General features: G+C 36.9%; 1 protein-coding gene across 2 annotated transcripts in view; it reads left to right on the top strand.

Moving 5' to 3' along the window:
• Positions 1-17,032, top strand: part of DIAPH3 (diaphanous related formin 3) — a 581,238-nt gene that overhangs the window by 323,874 nt on the left and 240,332 nt on the right. For both annotated transcript variants that reach the window (XM_049853087.1, XM_049853086.1), the window contains one exon: positions 9,359-9,598. In XM_049853087.1, the coding sequence (XP_049709044.1) occupies positions 9,359-9,598 (240 nt within the window). The remainder of the gene's footprint in view (positions 1-9,358; positions 9,599-17,032) is intronic.

The following is a 17,032-nucleotide window of genomic DNA, read 5'->3' as shown; positions in this document are numbered from 1 at the left end:
AGTGCATTTTAATAAAGTTGGTAGATACTGTAATGGCTATTCTACCCATTGGGCTACCCCCATTAATACAAAAGTGAAAGTTTGATGAGAATTGTTTATTTGCATACTATTTACATAATCTCAAAACATTTGCCCCTATATTATTTATTAACTATAAGGAAAAAAAACTGGTGGGCAATACCTTATGTTAATATGTGTATACAGAGAAGAAAAGGGAAAGAGACTTATAAAGGAAATGGGGCAAAATGTAAAAACTTGATTAACCCGGATAAAGACTTATTACATCATAATAAAAAGTTTAAAAAAAAATTCCATTTACAGTAACATCATAAAATAAATTACTTAAGGATAAGTTTAACAAAAGATATATAAAATACTAACAATGACAAAAGTGGACAAAATATGCAAGTCAACTGTTCTCAGGCAGTGGACAACCAGTAGAGAAAAACTGCAATTCCTGAGAGAACAGAAACTCATAAGCCTCATGACCTGGTGAAAATTTCCAAATTGTAGCACAGAGAACTGGAGTTTGAGCAGAGCATGTGATTCTCTCTGATCTGAAGACATAGAGATCAGAATTTATGGCAGCTGAAACAACTAGGATCTGTAGGGCAGGCACAGAATAAAAGGGAATGATGTAGAAAGGGACTCCAGTAGTCCATGTAATCTCCCTTGAGTCTGTTCCTTAGGACTGGGATGTTCATACACTGGGCAAAACTTACCAGATAGCCCAGCTGTTACAGGATGAGAGTGGAACAGAGATACTGGAGGTTTAGCATTATTGGAGAGTCACTTGGTGGTGCAAAATGGTAATACCCTTGGCTGTTAACCAAAAGATTGGAGATTGGAGACTGGGCTTCACCCAGAAGCCCCTCAGAAGAAAGGCTTGGCACACATGGGGTCTCCATGACACATATGGGGTTGCCATGAGTCAGAATTGACTCAGTGGCAACTGGTAGCATTACTGTGAGGCATTGTAGTTTTGTTCCTGCCAGAATACATATGTCTTCTTAACACATTGTTAACATATCTGACATTAACTCAAATAACAGAAAGATTTCACATTAAAAATAAGGCCACACCCTAAAGTGGAACCTACTCTAGAACTATTCTAAACCAAAAATCTGTTGCCGTTGAGTCAATTTTGACTTATAGCGACCCTATAGGACAGAATAGAACTACCCCACAGGGCTAACAGCAGCTGGTGGATTTGAACTATTGTCCTTTGGTTAGCAGCTGAGCTCTTAACAATTGCACCAACAGACCCATCCTAATAAAGCCTATAACCAAGCCTTGGTAAATTCCTCAGTATAGACAGAGTTTTGATTGATTTGCCTGCTAAAATAAAAATGAACTTTCTTCAAAGCCATATTACAGAATTCAGATTTGCTACAACATTTTACATGTACAATGGTCAATATTCAATTAAAAAACTAATTATAATAAAAAGTGATGTACTGCCTGGGTGGGGGGGAAGCAGCAACAATAAACCAGATCCAAGATGATCCAAATTTTGAGTTTCATTTGAAAAGACTTGAATGTGGATATTATAAATGTCTTCAAAGAACTAAAGAAAATTATCTTCAAAGAATTAAAGGAAAACATGGTCTTAATGATTGAACAGATAAGAAATCTTAGGGAAGTTAAAACTGTAAAAAAATCTACAATATGGAAATTCTAGGATTATAAACATCAATAACTGGAAAATTTAGTGTGTGGGTTTATTAGTAGATTGGAAGTGGCAGAAGAGTCAGTGAATTTGACCTCAGACCTATAGAAATTATTAAGTCTTAAGAATAGAGACAAAAATGATTGATATCATTGTTAAGATGTCATTTCTTTCCCAAAATCTGGATTCACACATTCCTAATAAAAATCCCAGCAGGTTTTATTATGGAAATTGACAAGTAATTACTAAAATTCATATGGAATCCAAAAGACCTAAAAAAAAAAAAAAAAAAAACTAGTGCCATCGAGTCGGAAAATCAATTACAAAAGAAGACACAGTTGGAAGACTTAGACTACTGATATGATATCAAAACTGTAAGGTTTTGGCTTAAGGATATACAAGTATGTTTGTTTTTAGATTGTCTAGAAAGAGATACAGAAATATACCATCAATTGAATTTCAGTGAAAGTACTATGGTACTTGGATCTGCTTTGGACTAAAATGAATCCCAGCTTTGTCATACCACACGGAATAATTAGGGATGGAGTATAGACTTATAGATAAAAAAGGTAAAATGAAGAGCTTTCAAAATAAAACACACATAGGTGGAGAGAGTGCAAAATGATATAAATCACTCTGGAAGAGAGCTTGGCAATTTCTTAACAAGCTAAGTATGCATTTAAACTATATGTTTTAGATATTTAGTGGGGAGAAATGAAAAAGACTCATACAAAACTTTTCATATTAGGCTGTATTAGTTTCCCAGGGCTGCTCTAGCAAATTACCACTAACTTCATGGATTCCCCAAAATAATCCATTGCCATCAAGTCAGTTCCAACTGAACAACACTATCGGACAAAGTAGAACTGCCCCATAGGGTTTCTAAGGCTGTAATCTTTACAGAAGCAGACTGCCACAGCTTTCTCCCACAGAGCGGCTGGTGGTTTCGAACCACCAAACTTTTGGTTAGCAGCCAAGTGTTTAACCACTGCACCACCAGGGCTCCTGCTTCATGGCTTAAAACAACAGAAATATATTCTCTCACAATTCTGGAGGCCAGAAGTCTTAATCAAGGTGCTGTCAGGATTGGTGCCTTCTGGGGGCTCTGGGGAATAATCTGTTCCATGCCTCTGGGGAATAATCTGTTCCATGCCTCTCTCCTAGCTTTTGATGGCTGTAATTCTTGGCATTGTTTAGCTTATCAACAGATCACTCTAGTCTCTGCCTCCATTTCCACACAGACTTCTTTTTCTCTCTCTTCTTTCTCTTACAAAGACCCAGTAATTGGACTTAGCTACCATCCAAAATTTAGGATGATCTCATCCCAATATCCTTAACTTTATTACATATGCAAAGACCCTATTCCAAATAAGGTCACATTCATAGGTACTGGGGTTAGGATTTGGACATATCTTTTGGAGGGGGTCACCATTCAGCTCACTACATAACCCAAAACTGAAACAATTCCAAAAGACTGTCAACAGGAAAATCATTAAAAAAATTTTGATGTATCTTTGCAATGAAATGCTGCTCATTAATATAAAGGAATGAAATACTGAATCTCACTACATGTACATTGAAACCTGCGAGAGCCAGAACTCACAGGACTGCCTTGTTTTCCGTTTTTGACAGGGTGATTTCTTAACACTTTTCTGTTTCTCTCTATTAATGGAAAATATTTGAGTTTTCCTTCTCTGACAGGTTTCCACCTTACACAGGTTCCAGCTTTTGCATATTTTACTGTATCCCATATTTTACTGTATACAAATCTCAAAATCATTTTGTTGAATGAAAGAAGCTAGACACAAAAATATTTACTGTATTATTGTTGTTGTTAGATGCTGTTAAGTTGGTTCCAACTCATAGTGAACCTGTGTACAACAGAACAAAATACTGCCCAGTCCTGCACCATCCTCATAATTGTTGTTACGCTTGAGCCCGTTGTTGCAGCCACTGTGTCAGTCTATCCCTTTGAAGGTCTTACTCTTTTTCACAGACTCTCTACTTTACCAAGCAAGATTACTGTATAGTTTCAGTAATGTAAATTTTAAGCACAGCCAAACTAAGCTATAGTGATAGAAATCAAAAGATTAGTTTTCTATGAGAGAGTGGGAATTGTCTGGAAGTGGGCATGAATGAATTTCAGAAGCTAGGATGGTTCTGTTTTTTTTTTTTTTTTTGCCAGCTTTTTAATTCAACAGATATGCAACTTATGTGTTAAGAGTGTTTGCTAAGACTGCCAGCTTAAATAGGAAGTCTCTCGCTGTCTGTCTTTACCACTTGCACATCCTGAGTATCTACAGAGCTCATTTGGACCTCCTGTAAAATCCTTAGTGGTCCAGTGTTGATAAGGAATTGTGAACAAAGGTGAAGCAATATTTGATATCTATAACCATTTATCTGTTTCTTGACTAGCAGCGAGGATATGTGTTTTTAATATTTTTTTGTACTATTCTTGGCTTTACCTTGCTACTATGAAACATGGAAAAAAGGTACCATATGTACTTTGCTCTGTCGTAGTTTTCTTAAATAATTTTAGCTTAGCAGACATTAGTATTATAAGAGCACATTTATTTAAAGTTTTTTTTTTTTTATATATAGTATTCTGAGCACTACCTAAGCATAAGATATTTGAATAGCTACTTTTTGATGCCTTTATTGAATATAGGAGCTCTGGTGGCACATAGTTAAGAGCTCAACTGCTACCCGAAAGGTCAGCTGTTCGAACCTACCAGCCGCTCTGTGGGAGGAAGATGTAGCCACCTGCTTCCGTAAAGATTTATAGCCTGTGAAACCCTATGGAGCAGTTCTACTTTGTCCTATAGGGTCGCTATGAGTCAGAATCGACTCAATAGCAATGGGGTTTTTATTCAATATGGGATTTTCAGTCTTGAAGCTAAATGAACTTTTCTTTCCCTGAGAGTTCTGGAGATCCTGAAAATACTGAACAGCTAACAGTAAAGGGTAGGTATTTTTCCTGTAGTTTAGTTGAAAAAATCTGATTTAAAACTTTTTTTGAAGGATCTGAATTCTGTTATTAGCGTACTGCTTTCTCAGATGTCACTTCCCTTCCTCAGCCCTTTTTTTTCCTTTTCTCTAGTCTTATAGTTCACAAAAAGGCATTTGATTTTTCGTGTTCTCCTTGCTTGTCATATCTCTCCCATAAAGAACTGAAGAATTAACTAATAGAGAAGTATGAGCGGAGAATACAGTGTGGAGGGGACAACAAAGTGGATCTGGAGAAGTATTACCAATTCGACACAATAGGACATAGTTGGAAATACTAAGGAGAAAGGAAAGAAATATTGACATAGTAGTAGGCAGAGCTCACATCAAAGTCTTTCTCCAAAGTGTGTTATTTAATAGCTTAAAGAAACAAAAACAGTTGCTGCTAAGTTGATGCCGACTCATGGTGACCCATGAGTCGGCATCAACTTAGCAGAGTAGACCTGCTCCATAGGGTTCTCAAGGCTGTGACCTTTTGGAAGCAGATCTCCAGGCCTTTCCTCCAAGCTGTCTCTGGATATGTTTGAGTAGTCAACCTTTCGCTTAGTAGTCCAGCACTTAACCTTTGCACCACCTGGGAACTCCATCCAATAGCTACTGTGGGGGAAATTAAAGCCCATTTTTACTGATAAGAAGGTATAGTAGAGGAAGCTTTGTGCTTATTAATTTCCAATTGTGAAGCTCTTGAGTGGCAAGAAGACTTGATTGCACCAAGTTAGCTCTAGGCCCAAATCTTGCCAGCCATGTGATCTTGAAGGGGTCCTTTAACCTTCCTGAAACTCTGTTCCATTATTCCTTATAATTATGAAGTCACAAAGTATATGAACTAAAAGTTTGCAGTATCATAAAAATTAATGTCAATTAAGACTGAAGCTAGTAGCTTTTCAGTCAGGGGCTTACTATAGTGTTTGAAAGGAAGTCAGATGAATGGTTAAAAAGTTTTATAATGACTTCAGGGAAGAATAACAAAGATATGGAGCATTTACTAAAATTTCTTTTGAGGTAAACCTACGTGAGTCTGCACGGCAGAAACCGAGGAAAAAACCCCAGCAGATTTTGAAAAAGTTGGCTACTGAAAACCTCTTATTTATAAAAGAAACTGTATGAAGGAAATCATATATGATGTTAAACATAACTGGTATAAAAAATGTCAAATTTATTTTGATTTTTTTTCCCCCATGAAATAATGGATAAGATTGAAATTACATGTGGAAAACATAACCATAATGGGTTATGGGAGATGGCATCTCCCTGGGGACTTTTCTGCTTTGCACCCTTTACGACAGATGGAAGGAATTAGATGATACATGGTGCAAGGGCAGCAGCCATGACTTCTGGGCCTCTCACAGCACTGAGTGGGCACCCAGTCAATACTTGTTGGTTCATTGATTTTATAAAGGTCTTTTCATTGTACTTTTTCTCTCCTCCAACAACACATATGTTGCCAAAAAATAAAACTTTGAAACAGAAATTACCCTTAGGGATCTGGATATTGCTTCCTATTTGTTTTTGACCAGTTACTGCTTTCATGGTTTCTTCATTCTGACATGTAGCATAGGTGGGTTTCAGGGTGGGGAGACTGCTCCCGCCTTCAAGAAATAGCAATGAAATCTACGTACTTTTACTTTCTTTTTTATGCCTTGAGATGGGTCCTCAGCTTATAACTCCTTATCGTCATACATTTTGGTGCCCAGAGTTTACACTGCTAAGACTCCTTAATAGTTCAATTATCAACTATTTACAGTTACTTTTACTGTAATCCTTCCCTTCTTCTTTTTTAAATGACTTTCTCTTGCCATTCAGAATATTATTGGGCACCATGGCTTGCCAATTCTGCATTCAGTTTAGTCTTTGGCAGCCTAGACAGAGTTCCAGGCTTCTTAGCATGTGAGCATGAAAATTCCTGGTGTTGAAAGATTACGTGAAGTGGTGAAGATGAGGAAACGTGCTTTGGTTTTTCTAAGCTTTCTCACCTTTTCCTTCAATTGATCCCATCTGATGAAACAAACTTTAATTTTACTAAAGAAAAAAAAAAAATCCTGCCATTATCATTATAGATTCCACAATTTAGGGCTTTAGAACATTAGCTACAATTTAGACTTTTTCTTAAATAAAAAGGGCAACCATTTGGTTTTGGGGATCAATAGTAGAGTACAGACAGGAATTAGCTCAGTAATTTTGTTTACTAAAATACATTTATTTCATAATAGTTAGAAGACTTATCTAAATTTGGGAGAACAATATGAAAAAGGCTTCTAACAAATTTGTCGTTCAGATACCTGTTTTTCAGATTATCTTCCCTGACTTTGCTTTGTCAGGGCTTTTCTTGAACTCATAGCACTTTGTTCTGCATTACGTCATAGACTTACTCTATCTTTTCAAGGTACCTGTCCCTAGTGCCAGATAAACTCATTACTCATACAAATCTAGGTTATATTTTTCTAGGAAAATTAATTACTTTGTGCTGGCTACATATGGTTAGCTTGTCAGCAGGAAAGCTTTAACATATTTTGGGGTGGTATAATGTAAGCATTTAAGCAGTCTTTTTTTCTCTTATGCACAAAGTAGTACATTAATATATGTTAGAATTAATATATTTACGAATACTAATATTTTGCATGGGGTACTGGAGAATTCCTCTCATGCTTGTTTCATAGTGCCAAATACCTGACTTCATAATCATGACTCAGGGTGTAGACTGAAAACAGACATGCTGTAGGCCCAACGTGTCCCTTCTGAATGGCTGTAAGTAATGTATACTATGTGCATGCCGTTTTGGGTGTCTCGCAATTCTACAGGATACCTAAAGAAGGATACACCATTATACACAATTAGGCCAATAGAATATGAATCCCTACCATTTGTAATGTTTAAGTAAGGATAAAAATTCTAGGGAAGTGAATCTACTTGGGGGCCTTACAATATATTTTAAGACAAATCAGATGACTTTCCCAGAAGTAATCACTGCTTAATCCTACTTTGTATGCTGGAGATACAAAATCCAAAAACGATTCATGCCTTCTAAGAATCGATACTAAACTTATTCTATAAAACCCTCATTAGTAATGTTTCTTTATATACATATATATCTTTTTTGAGCTTATAGTCTTGTTACTCTCAGAGAAAAAAAAATATCACCGTATTTTCTCTAAACAGGGGAATTTGAAGACATTCCATCAAATCTAGGAGTTTGAAGGCCTTCTTTAATGTACTGTGTGGAGGGGTTCTCTTATTAAGTACATCAGTTTAGCTCTCAGAACCTTGCTTGTGTTACACAGAAACATTTAACTTGCCAAGTGGGTAGGGAGAATACTAGATATAAACAAGCTAATTATATTATTTGCTAATGAAACTTTTCAATTACTATAAGACTTTGGTCTATCTGAAAATAATCTCTCAGAACTGTCTACTGAAAGCTAATTCTTTACTGCTTAGTTTTTTGGTGTAGGCTGGGTTTTATCATTATGTCATTAAGGCAGTGTCTGTATTATGATAGGGGAGTCTAGTAAGAGTCAAGATTTTGTGTGGTTCATTTTATTTTAAGTAGCAATCGTTATTATAAGCAAGTAGCTTTTTGTCTCTTTAACAGTCATGTTTTCATTGTATTTAGCATCCTACAAGCTTCATGAATTATTGCTTCTAGGCTTTCCTTTAGGGTCCGCAACTAATAGAACTAATCCCCACTTTAACTTTATTGGCTGTATCGCTTGTTTCCCCTGACCTTACCTCAAACTGTTTTCGATATCTAAAACAGTTATTGAATTGCGACAATCAGCTGTCACTGCTGCATCTATATGTTTTAAGTCTCAAGTCCCTAATGCATTTGGTCAAGGAATTTATATACAGCTTAAATGACCTGTGTAGCCAGCCCTCATGTAAGTGCCCCCTCCCCCATTTGTGTTACTAGGACCCTGAGAAGTGAGCTTAAAGACAAAGACTTGCTGCCCCTCTAGCCCCCCTTTGTTCTTTTTGACACCTGCAACTCCTCCCCCCGACCCCCGACCGCCCCACTTTCCAACAGGGAAACCAGGAGTCCCAAACAGGGTTAACTTGGCATGTGACAGAACTGTGACTTTGTACGCTTCTATCTCCCGTTATTCCCACGTTTCCTAACTCTGACTCTGCTAATTTAGTATGTGTCAGGAGTCATTCTACTTTCCTGTGTTTCAGAAGAAAGTCAATTTAGTACAAATTGGGACCTATTTACTTTCCCTCTAACACACACTGTTAGGCAGCAGGGCTTCGACGGAGAGCAATTGCTATTTGAAGAAAACAAACCTTTTTTTGGCCATTCTGAATATGTTTTAAACATGACCCAGCATACATTAGTATTCATCAAAAATTATTTCAAGTAATGATATGGATGGTTTGTACTTTGTCACCTATGTGTCCTATTACCTTTTTTAAAGTTTAGTTTAAAAAAAAAATTACACTTGCTTTTTTACTTAATTAATACTTTCTTTTCATTGAGCATCTGAATTGTTACATTTTTTCCTTAAAGGATGACTCTGGATTCATTACCAAAACAAGCAGGGTTTTTCTCCATTCCTGCTATCAGTTTAGGGGGCATATTGCTTCTTAGGTCCTGTCATACCAATAAATCATCCCAGATTACTTGCAGCCGTGCAGTGCTAAAGTATACCATGCATTTTAAAGGAAATCTGCTATTTTCTTTTCAATCAGATGAGCAATGTGAAGAGACTACGGCCACGGCTCAGTGCTATTCTCTTTAAGCTGCAGTTTGAAGAGCAGGTGAACAACATCAAACCTGACATCATGGCTGTTAGTGCTGCCTGCGAAGAGATAAAGAAGAGCAGGAGCTTTAGCAAGTTGTTGGAACTTGTGTTGCTAATGGGAAACTACATGAATGCTGGCTCCCGGAATGCTCAAACCTTCGGATTTAACCTTAGCTCTCTCTGTAAAGTGAGTTTGTTTTTTTTTAAAACACGTATTTGCCTAGCCACTTACTTTTAAATGTCAGTCCCGATGACATTATTTAGGTATTTTGTTTTGGTGTGCTCATTATCAAGAGCTTGAACTGAACCATGAACTCAAACCCAGAGTGAACTGAGATAATTTGCTCAACCTCTGAACTAAATCCAAATATTACTTTTCTCTGATCTGCCAATCCAAGTGGAAGATTTTGTTTAATAACAAAATTACATCATAAATCTATGTTTTCTCAAACCAATGAAATGGAACATCAAAATATTATTGAAATCTAACATATATTCAGTTCAGGTACCTGGATATGATGGCGTATATATATATTTAGAGTATATATATGTATGTGTGTGTGTATATATATACACACACATACGTTGGTATATGTATATACATATATACAGAGAGTATTGTTTAGAATTGTTACTAAAATTTTTACCTTTAACTATTTAAATCTTTGCAATTTTTTTATAAGCAGATTAAAGGGAGAGAAAATGAGACTGCTTTATATAAAGGGAAAATGTATTATATCAGATATAAACATATCTCAGGTATTATTGATGATTTGAAATATTTTTGTCTTTCCAAATATAATTTTAGAAAATATGGAAATTGAGTAAATTGAGTTTTTTTTTCTCCTTGGTTCTTCCACTGGTAAATATTCCTTACAGCAAACAGAGTCAATTTTTTTATACCAGAGCTCTTTTCCTGAGGAGTGGTCCGTAGTAGAAGTGCTGTATTGATCTGCTTACAACAGATTCTTCTCAGTTATGCATCACAAGAAAAGCTTTCTCTTGTTCTTGACCTTGTAACATCTGCACTCCCCGATTAAGGAATCTGATGATTACTATTGCCAGTTAGGTAGGGAAGGTGAGAATAAAGTTCAACTGTGACTCTGGGTTTTTTTTTTTTTTTTGACTCTGGGTTTACTGAAAAGTTATTCTCTTGGTGCTTTTGTAAGTTTTTTGTACACAATTTCCATGACCTCAGTCTCCCGTTGGCATCACTGCTTTGTGAACCTCCCCCCTCCCCCATCTCTGTCTTTCCATTTTCCTCCCTTTGGTTTCTTAGCCTGCTAGTTTCAGCTTGAGAGACCTAGCACGGGGATGTAGTTCCTAAAACATGTATTGAAGACTGCACATTTATTGAGTGCTTACTCAGAGTGAAATTCTGTGCTAAATGCTTTACCTGATCATCCCATTTAATGAATGGGTTTAATATTTACCTGGCATATGTGGAACTGTTTTTTTTTTTTTTTTTTTAATTGTGCTTTAAGTGAAAGTTTACAAATCAAACCAGTCTCTCACACAAAAACTTATATACACCTTGCTGCATGCTTCCAATTGCTCTCCCCCTAATGAGACAATCCGCTCCCTCCCTGCACTTTCTCTTTTCATGTCCATTTCGCCAGCTTCTAACCCTCTCTACCCTCTTATCTCCCCTCCGGGCAGGAGATGCCAACCTAGTCTCAAGTGTCAACCTGATCCAAGAAGCTCACTCCTCACCAGCATCCCTTTCCCACCCATTGTCCAGTCCAATCCCTGTCTGAAGAGTTGGTTTTGGGAATGGTTCCTGTCCTGGGCCAACAGAAGGTCTGGGGGCCATGACTACCAGGGTCCTTCAAGCCTCAGTCAGACCATTAAGTCTGGTCTTTTTATGAGAAATTGGAGTCTGCATCCCACTGCTCTCCTGCTCCCTCAAAAGTTCTCTATTGTGTTCCTGTCAGGGCAGTCATCGGTTGTAGCCAGGCACCACATAGTTCTTCTGGTCTCAGGCTGATGTAGCCTCTGGTTTATGTGGCCCTTTCTGTCTCCTGGGCTCAAAATTACCTTGTGTCCTTGGTGTTCTTCATTCTCCTTTGATCCAGGTGGGTTGAGACCAGAACTCATACTTTTTTTACGTGTAAGCCATTCATTATAGTGGGGATATATAGGAAAAGTTATGGCAGCAGAGTTGAGAGAGAAATGGGCTCCTCTAAGGAAAGACAGGTAAGTGTTCAGAGAGCTGGGACTTCTTAAAGGATGAATAGGCATTCTCTGAGAGGAAAAGACATTCTAAGCAAGAACCGGCAGTTTGTACAAAGGGTTACAGCATGGCATGTGTGAGCACACTGAGTGGTAGGTAATGGGGCTGGGACTAAATTGGTTTAGATTGTAAAGAGCTTGAATGTCACACTTTGTCATGTAGGTTTTATGGAGATGTGGATTCTTTAAGGCAAGGGATGTGATCAGATGTCTTTTAGGAAGTTAATTCTAACAGTAGTGTGGAAAAAAGTTAGAGATGTGCTGTCTAATACTGTCGCTGCTAGCCACATGTATGATTTACACTTGAATTAACTAACAACTGAAAATTCAGTTCCTCAGTCATAATTTTCAAGTGCTGCATGCCTATGCATGTTCGACAGCAGAAATGTAAAACATTGCCATCCCTGCAGAAAGCTCTGTTGTTAAAGGGTTATAGTGGGGAGAGACTCAGAGATCAGATGACAAGTAGTGCCTGTTCTTAGACATTAACAGAGGAAATGGAGCTGATCTGGAAGACAGTATTGGAGGTGATGGAGAAGAAAGAGGAATCAAAAATAACTCCCAGATTTCTAGTGTAGCCAAGTGGGCGGGAAATGATGCTGCTGATATGTTTAAAGTGGTTGCTCAAAATGCTTTCAGGGTGTTTTAGAATGCTTCCCTCCCCTTGTTTATCTCATTGTATTAGAGGGCTTGTGGTTGAAGCTGTATTATTCAGTTATTCAGCAAATATCTGAGTATCTACTACGTAACAGTCACTGTGCTTGAGATGATGGAGGCCCTAGCTAAGGTAGTGATAGAGGCGTTTGAGGCAGAGTTGTAGAGGGGATGGAGGGAAATACAAATTCAGTTATCAACTTGGAAGCTGAAGGAGAAGGAGGCAAAAAAGACTGCCAGGTTCAGGTCTTCAGCAAAGAAAGGAAAACAGAGGATGGGTCACCAAGGTGAGGGAGAAGCTAAGTTCATACCCAGAAAACCACGGGGGTGTGTTTTCTAGTCCTAATTGCCTTGTTCTTCTTTAGACTTTGCTTCTCACAATTACTGTTGACTCGTTAAAAGTCTGCCCCATGCCCTCCCTCATACCTTCCCCTAAGGAGAGCTCTGGACAAGAGACTGGATCTGATTGTGAGGAGGTGTAACCTAATACATAGTAAATAATAAATTACTGTTGAATGAATGAAAACACGTTGTAAGAGACACAATATAGTGTCTCTTGATTCTTTCGTAGTTGAAAACAAATAGACATTATCTCATATGGAGATATAGTCACATAGATAGTAATTTTGAGATCTTTTACAAATACATTGCATGTTGTTATTGTTTTACTGCAGTTAATCTGTAAACTAGTTAATCTGTCTCCAGATAATAAAGAGTTGACTGTATTTTCATGCAATGATACCGGATATTTTGATCATCTCTATCAGGAGCTTTCTATTGTGCAAGAAACAAAATAAATACCACAACTTCCTACTTTTTATTAGCCTACATGTCAAGTTGAAAGTTATATTGAACAAGATAATATCTCATCATGTTTGTTATCAGAAGTAGCAGCTTAATCTTTGACAATTGTGATTGAATTTCCACACTGAGTATAAAGTGTTTGGTTTGATGATAAGCCCCCACACAAGCAATTCCATATTTATTTGACAGTAGAAAGACAAGGTAATATTTTAATCTGTTAAAACATGCTGGGTAATTATATGAAGCTTAACATTCTACATCCAAAATTTTTAGTTTTATAAATTTATAAAAATTTAACTGAAGAATGAAAAATACATGAAAATTCCTATTATTAACTTTGCTTTGTTTAGAAATATGTGGATCACGAGCTCCATATATATTATAGTTTAATTGCAGCAACTATATTATATCTTCGTCTCTGTTTGTAATCAGGTTGGCTAACCATAATAACTCCAAGTTCAGAGAGAAGAGATTTATTATCTTACTTATATCCCAAAGATTCGATGTGGCCTCTGGTACATAGATATAAAAGATGTAAAGTAAACTTAGAATCCCTTATTAAGGTGCAGACAAAAATTAAAGCAGGTATATATGTTTGGACTTTAAACCAAACCAAACCAATTGCCGTCAAGTTGATTCTGACTTATAGAAACTCTATAGGACAGAATAGAACTGCCCGCATAGAGTTTCCAAGGCTGTAAATCTTTATGCAAGCAGACTGCCACAGCTTTCTCCCATGAAGCAACTGGTGGGTTCAAACCACCAACCTTTTGGTTAGAAGCTGAGAGCCTAACTACGGTGCCTCCAGGGCTCCTACATTTGGGCAAAACTAAGTGGTCAAAGTGAAGTAGTAACATAGCCATGAAGCTTTTCATGAGCTAAAATAATGGTTTCTCTGATTACCTGAATGGCAACAGAAGTTTTACATGTATGTCTTTATAGAAGAAAAATGTGGTATTGGGGTGTGTTTTTATAAATAGCAAATGAAAGAGTCGGTTTTATGAGAATCTTTCTTCTAGCACCATTTCTCTGCCTCCTCCCCTCCCTTCTTTCCACAAATACGTATTCAGGGTGTCTTAAGTTCCTTGACCTCCATGAGAACCGTCATGGTAACAAACAAATGTACTTTTCAATGACACCAATGTTACTCCTGCTTTGGGTAAAGTGGTGAAAGTAACTTGCTCTCTGATGTCTTGACTTTTTGTGAGGAAAAACCTTAGAATATACAGAAGAATGGAGGGACGGCTTATCATTCATAAAGTCCTTCAATGATATTTACTGGGAGCCCTGGTGGCACAATGGTTAAGAGCTCGGCTGCTAACCAAAACGTCGGCAGTTCAAATCTACCGGCTGCTCCTTGGAAACCCTGTGGGGCAGCTCTCTGTCCTGTAGGATGGCTATGAGTCGGAATCCTCAAAGGCAATGGGTTTTGGTTTTTGTTTAGATAAAGATTAGGTTAATAGTTCAAGATTGTATTCCTTTTTAGGAATCTTATTGATTAACTGCAAATCCATACCTTTAGAAATCCAATCAGCAGATGGCAGATGGTTGCGTGACTGAAATGCCTACTTGGAAAATTTTATATCTAGTTTCTGTTGAAGGTGCTTCTCTAAGAGAACCTGTTGGTAGAGCCAAGATCTTTTTTTTTTTTTTCCAAGTAGATTGGCATCCTAGCAAAAGAGTGAATTGACCTAACCATCAAAGTTCAATACTTTATTAAAATATATTCGATGATTTTAGTTTGTAAATTTAAAAAGCAAATGTTACAAAGCCACACACAATGGCTATAACATGCTTTTGCTAATGTCCAATGAGATGTGTGATTTTTTTAATAACAAATCGTTTCAATGAATACAACAGAATGATGCAGCTGCATAATGCAGCTCTTGGTCTAGGACATTAAATAAACTGACTTCCTCTTTTGGAATAGTAAGTATAAATTTTGGAGTAGTTTGCAAACTATAATAATTTTTATTAGTGTTTATGCTAAGTTATTCTTTGGGAAAATTGCAGAAACAAATAACCATTGAGTCCACTTTAAATGTATCCATACGACTTTCTATTCTCTATGGCGGTAGAACTTGAAATGAATTCATCTCAAAAATGAAGTTATCAAAGGATACATAGTAATGGGGCAGTGCATGTTTGGAAGTTGGGCATTAAGGGGGCAGCGGGTAAGATTTTTTACTTTTGCAGAAGTTCTCTTTTCTACTGCATGAAATTTTATTCTGATCACCTGGATATTCCTTTACAAGCACATGCTAACCAAAAGTAGAATGACTTCACCAAATGTGTGTTGGCCATAATTTTTTAGAAACAACCTTTCAGTTTTCTTTCTCTTTAGTGCCTCCTCCAACCCAAGTGAGTGACTTCTTAAAATTGTAAACAGCTTTTCTTTTGCATGGATTTGCAACCCAGAGTATCCTTTAAGAGATACTGGTACCTGGGCCCCTACACTAGCTTGATTACTTCAGAGTGTATGCATGTGGATCGTGGTTATTGGGGTTGTTAAAAAAGCTACCACAGTTGTATTTTAATTTACAGTCTGAGCTGAGAATCACTTTATCTCTCTTCTGTCTTACTTATATATCCCAAAATCGAAGCTCCCTGGTAGGTGATCTAGAGCCAACAAATAAAAGAATAACCACAAAAAGAAAAAAAAAAAAACAATAATTCTATTTCTTCAGTTATGGATTAGTGGTGAACATATTTCAAAAACTGTTTTTGTTTCATGCCAAGCTGAACAGTATTCTGAAAAAGAAGTCTTTTAAAAGGATCATGAATTTCAGGCACAAAGTAGAGCTGAGCTAAATTGATGGCCAGTATCCCAAGTTGTTTTGGATTGCTCTACCTGTACAGGTTGAATATCAGTGATTACAAAAAAACAAGAGTCAGAATACCTCTGCCTATCTCAGGTTGTTTGTATTTTGTATACTTGTCACAATCATACAGGTTAATATTGTGCATCTTTTTTTTAATGAAATTTTGATCCTTGTATTACACATTTTCCTTCATACTATGAAGTTATTTTTTAAGATCTCTCCCAAACAAATCCATTGTTCCATCTGCATTCAGTATATATTTTAGAAGGAGTTTTATTCTATATCAGATTGACAAAATTATACCAGTACACTCTGGCACCCTTTGAAAGTAGAACAGTTTTTGGCCAAAGACTTGCAAGTAACAAATGCCATTTTTATTTTACATCCAGCCCATTAAATCACTGAAATACTGATTTCCAAAGCAATGGGAAACTATTTAGAATTCTTAATCCCCTTTGACTCATTCATTAACATATTTAATCTATAGCATTTTTCGAGAAATATGTACTCAGCTTTACTAAGTAGTGTAGCTTGGTAATTTCTATTCACATAATTTTATTTCAATTGCTAATAAGTATTAAAAAATTAGAAGTTTTCTCTTAAGAGAATTATAAAAGACAGAGAGGCTTCGCTCAGGAAGAACAAATATACTGGATGTGTGCTGTCATCTTGCCTTTGTCACTGATAACAAGCATTGCTATTCTGTCAAGGTTCGTTTCCCACCCAGTAAACACCAAGCCTCAGAATCCTTCTAAACACCGTTCCTTAGGCAGCTCTGTTACCACAAATTGCGGGTTCGAGGCGCCTTCTGCAAAGCCAATACTGAAACAGGAGGAGGTAAGCAGTAAGAAGGCTTTATTGAATACCAGTATTCAAGAGACAGAGGTGGTTAAATTTTTCCCAAATTCTGTCTGCCCTAAAGGGTCGATGGGAGGGTTTTATATGGGAAAGATCAGGGTTACCTAGCGTTTTGAGCACGTAGTCCACAGATGGTCTTATACATCACAAAACAACTACAAAAACTCTTTATTAAACTAAAGATAAACATGTCAGGCATCTGGACTCTAATCAGTATGTTTATAACAGCCTGAAAAACTCTCATAAGAATC

This window comes from Elephas maximus, chromosome 14, assembly GCF_024166365.1.
Source record: "Elephas maximus indicus isolate mEleMax1 chromosome 14, mEleMax1 primary haplotype, whole genome shotgun sequence".
NCBI classification, from domain to species: domain Eukaryota; kingdom Metazoa; phylum Chordata; class Mammalia; order Proboscidea; family Elephantidae; genus Elephas; species Elephas maximus.
Note: the sequence above shows the minus strand (reverse complement) of the source record. Positions and strands in the feature narration are given on the sequence as shown.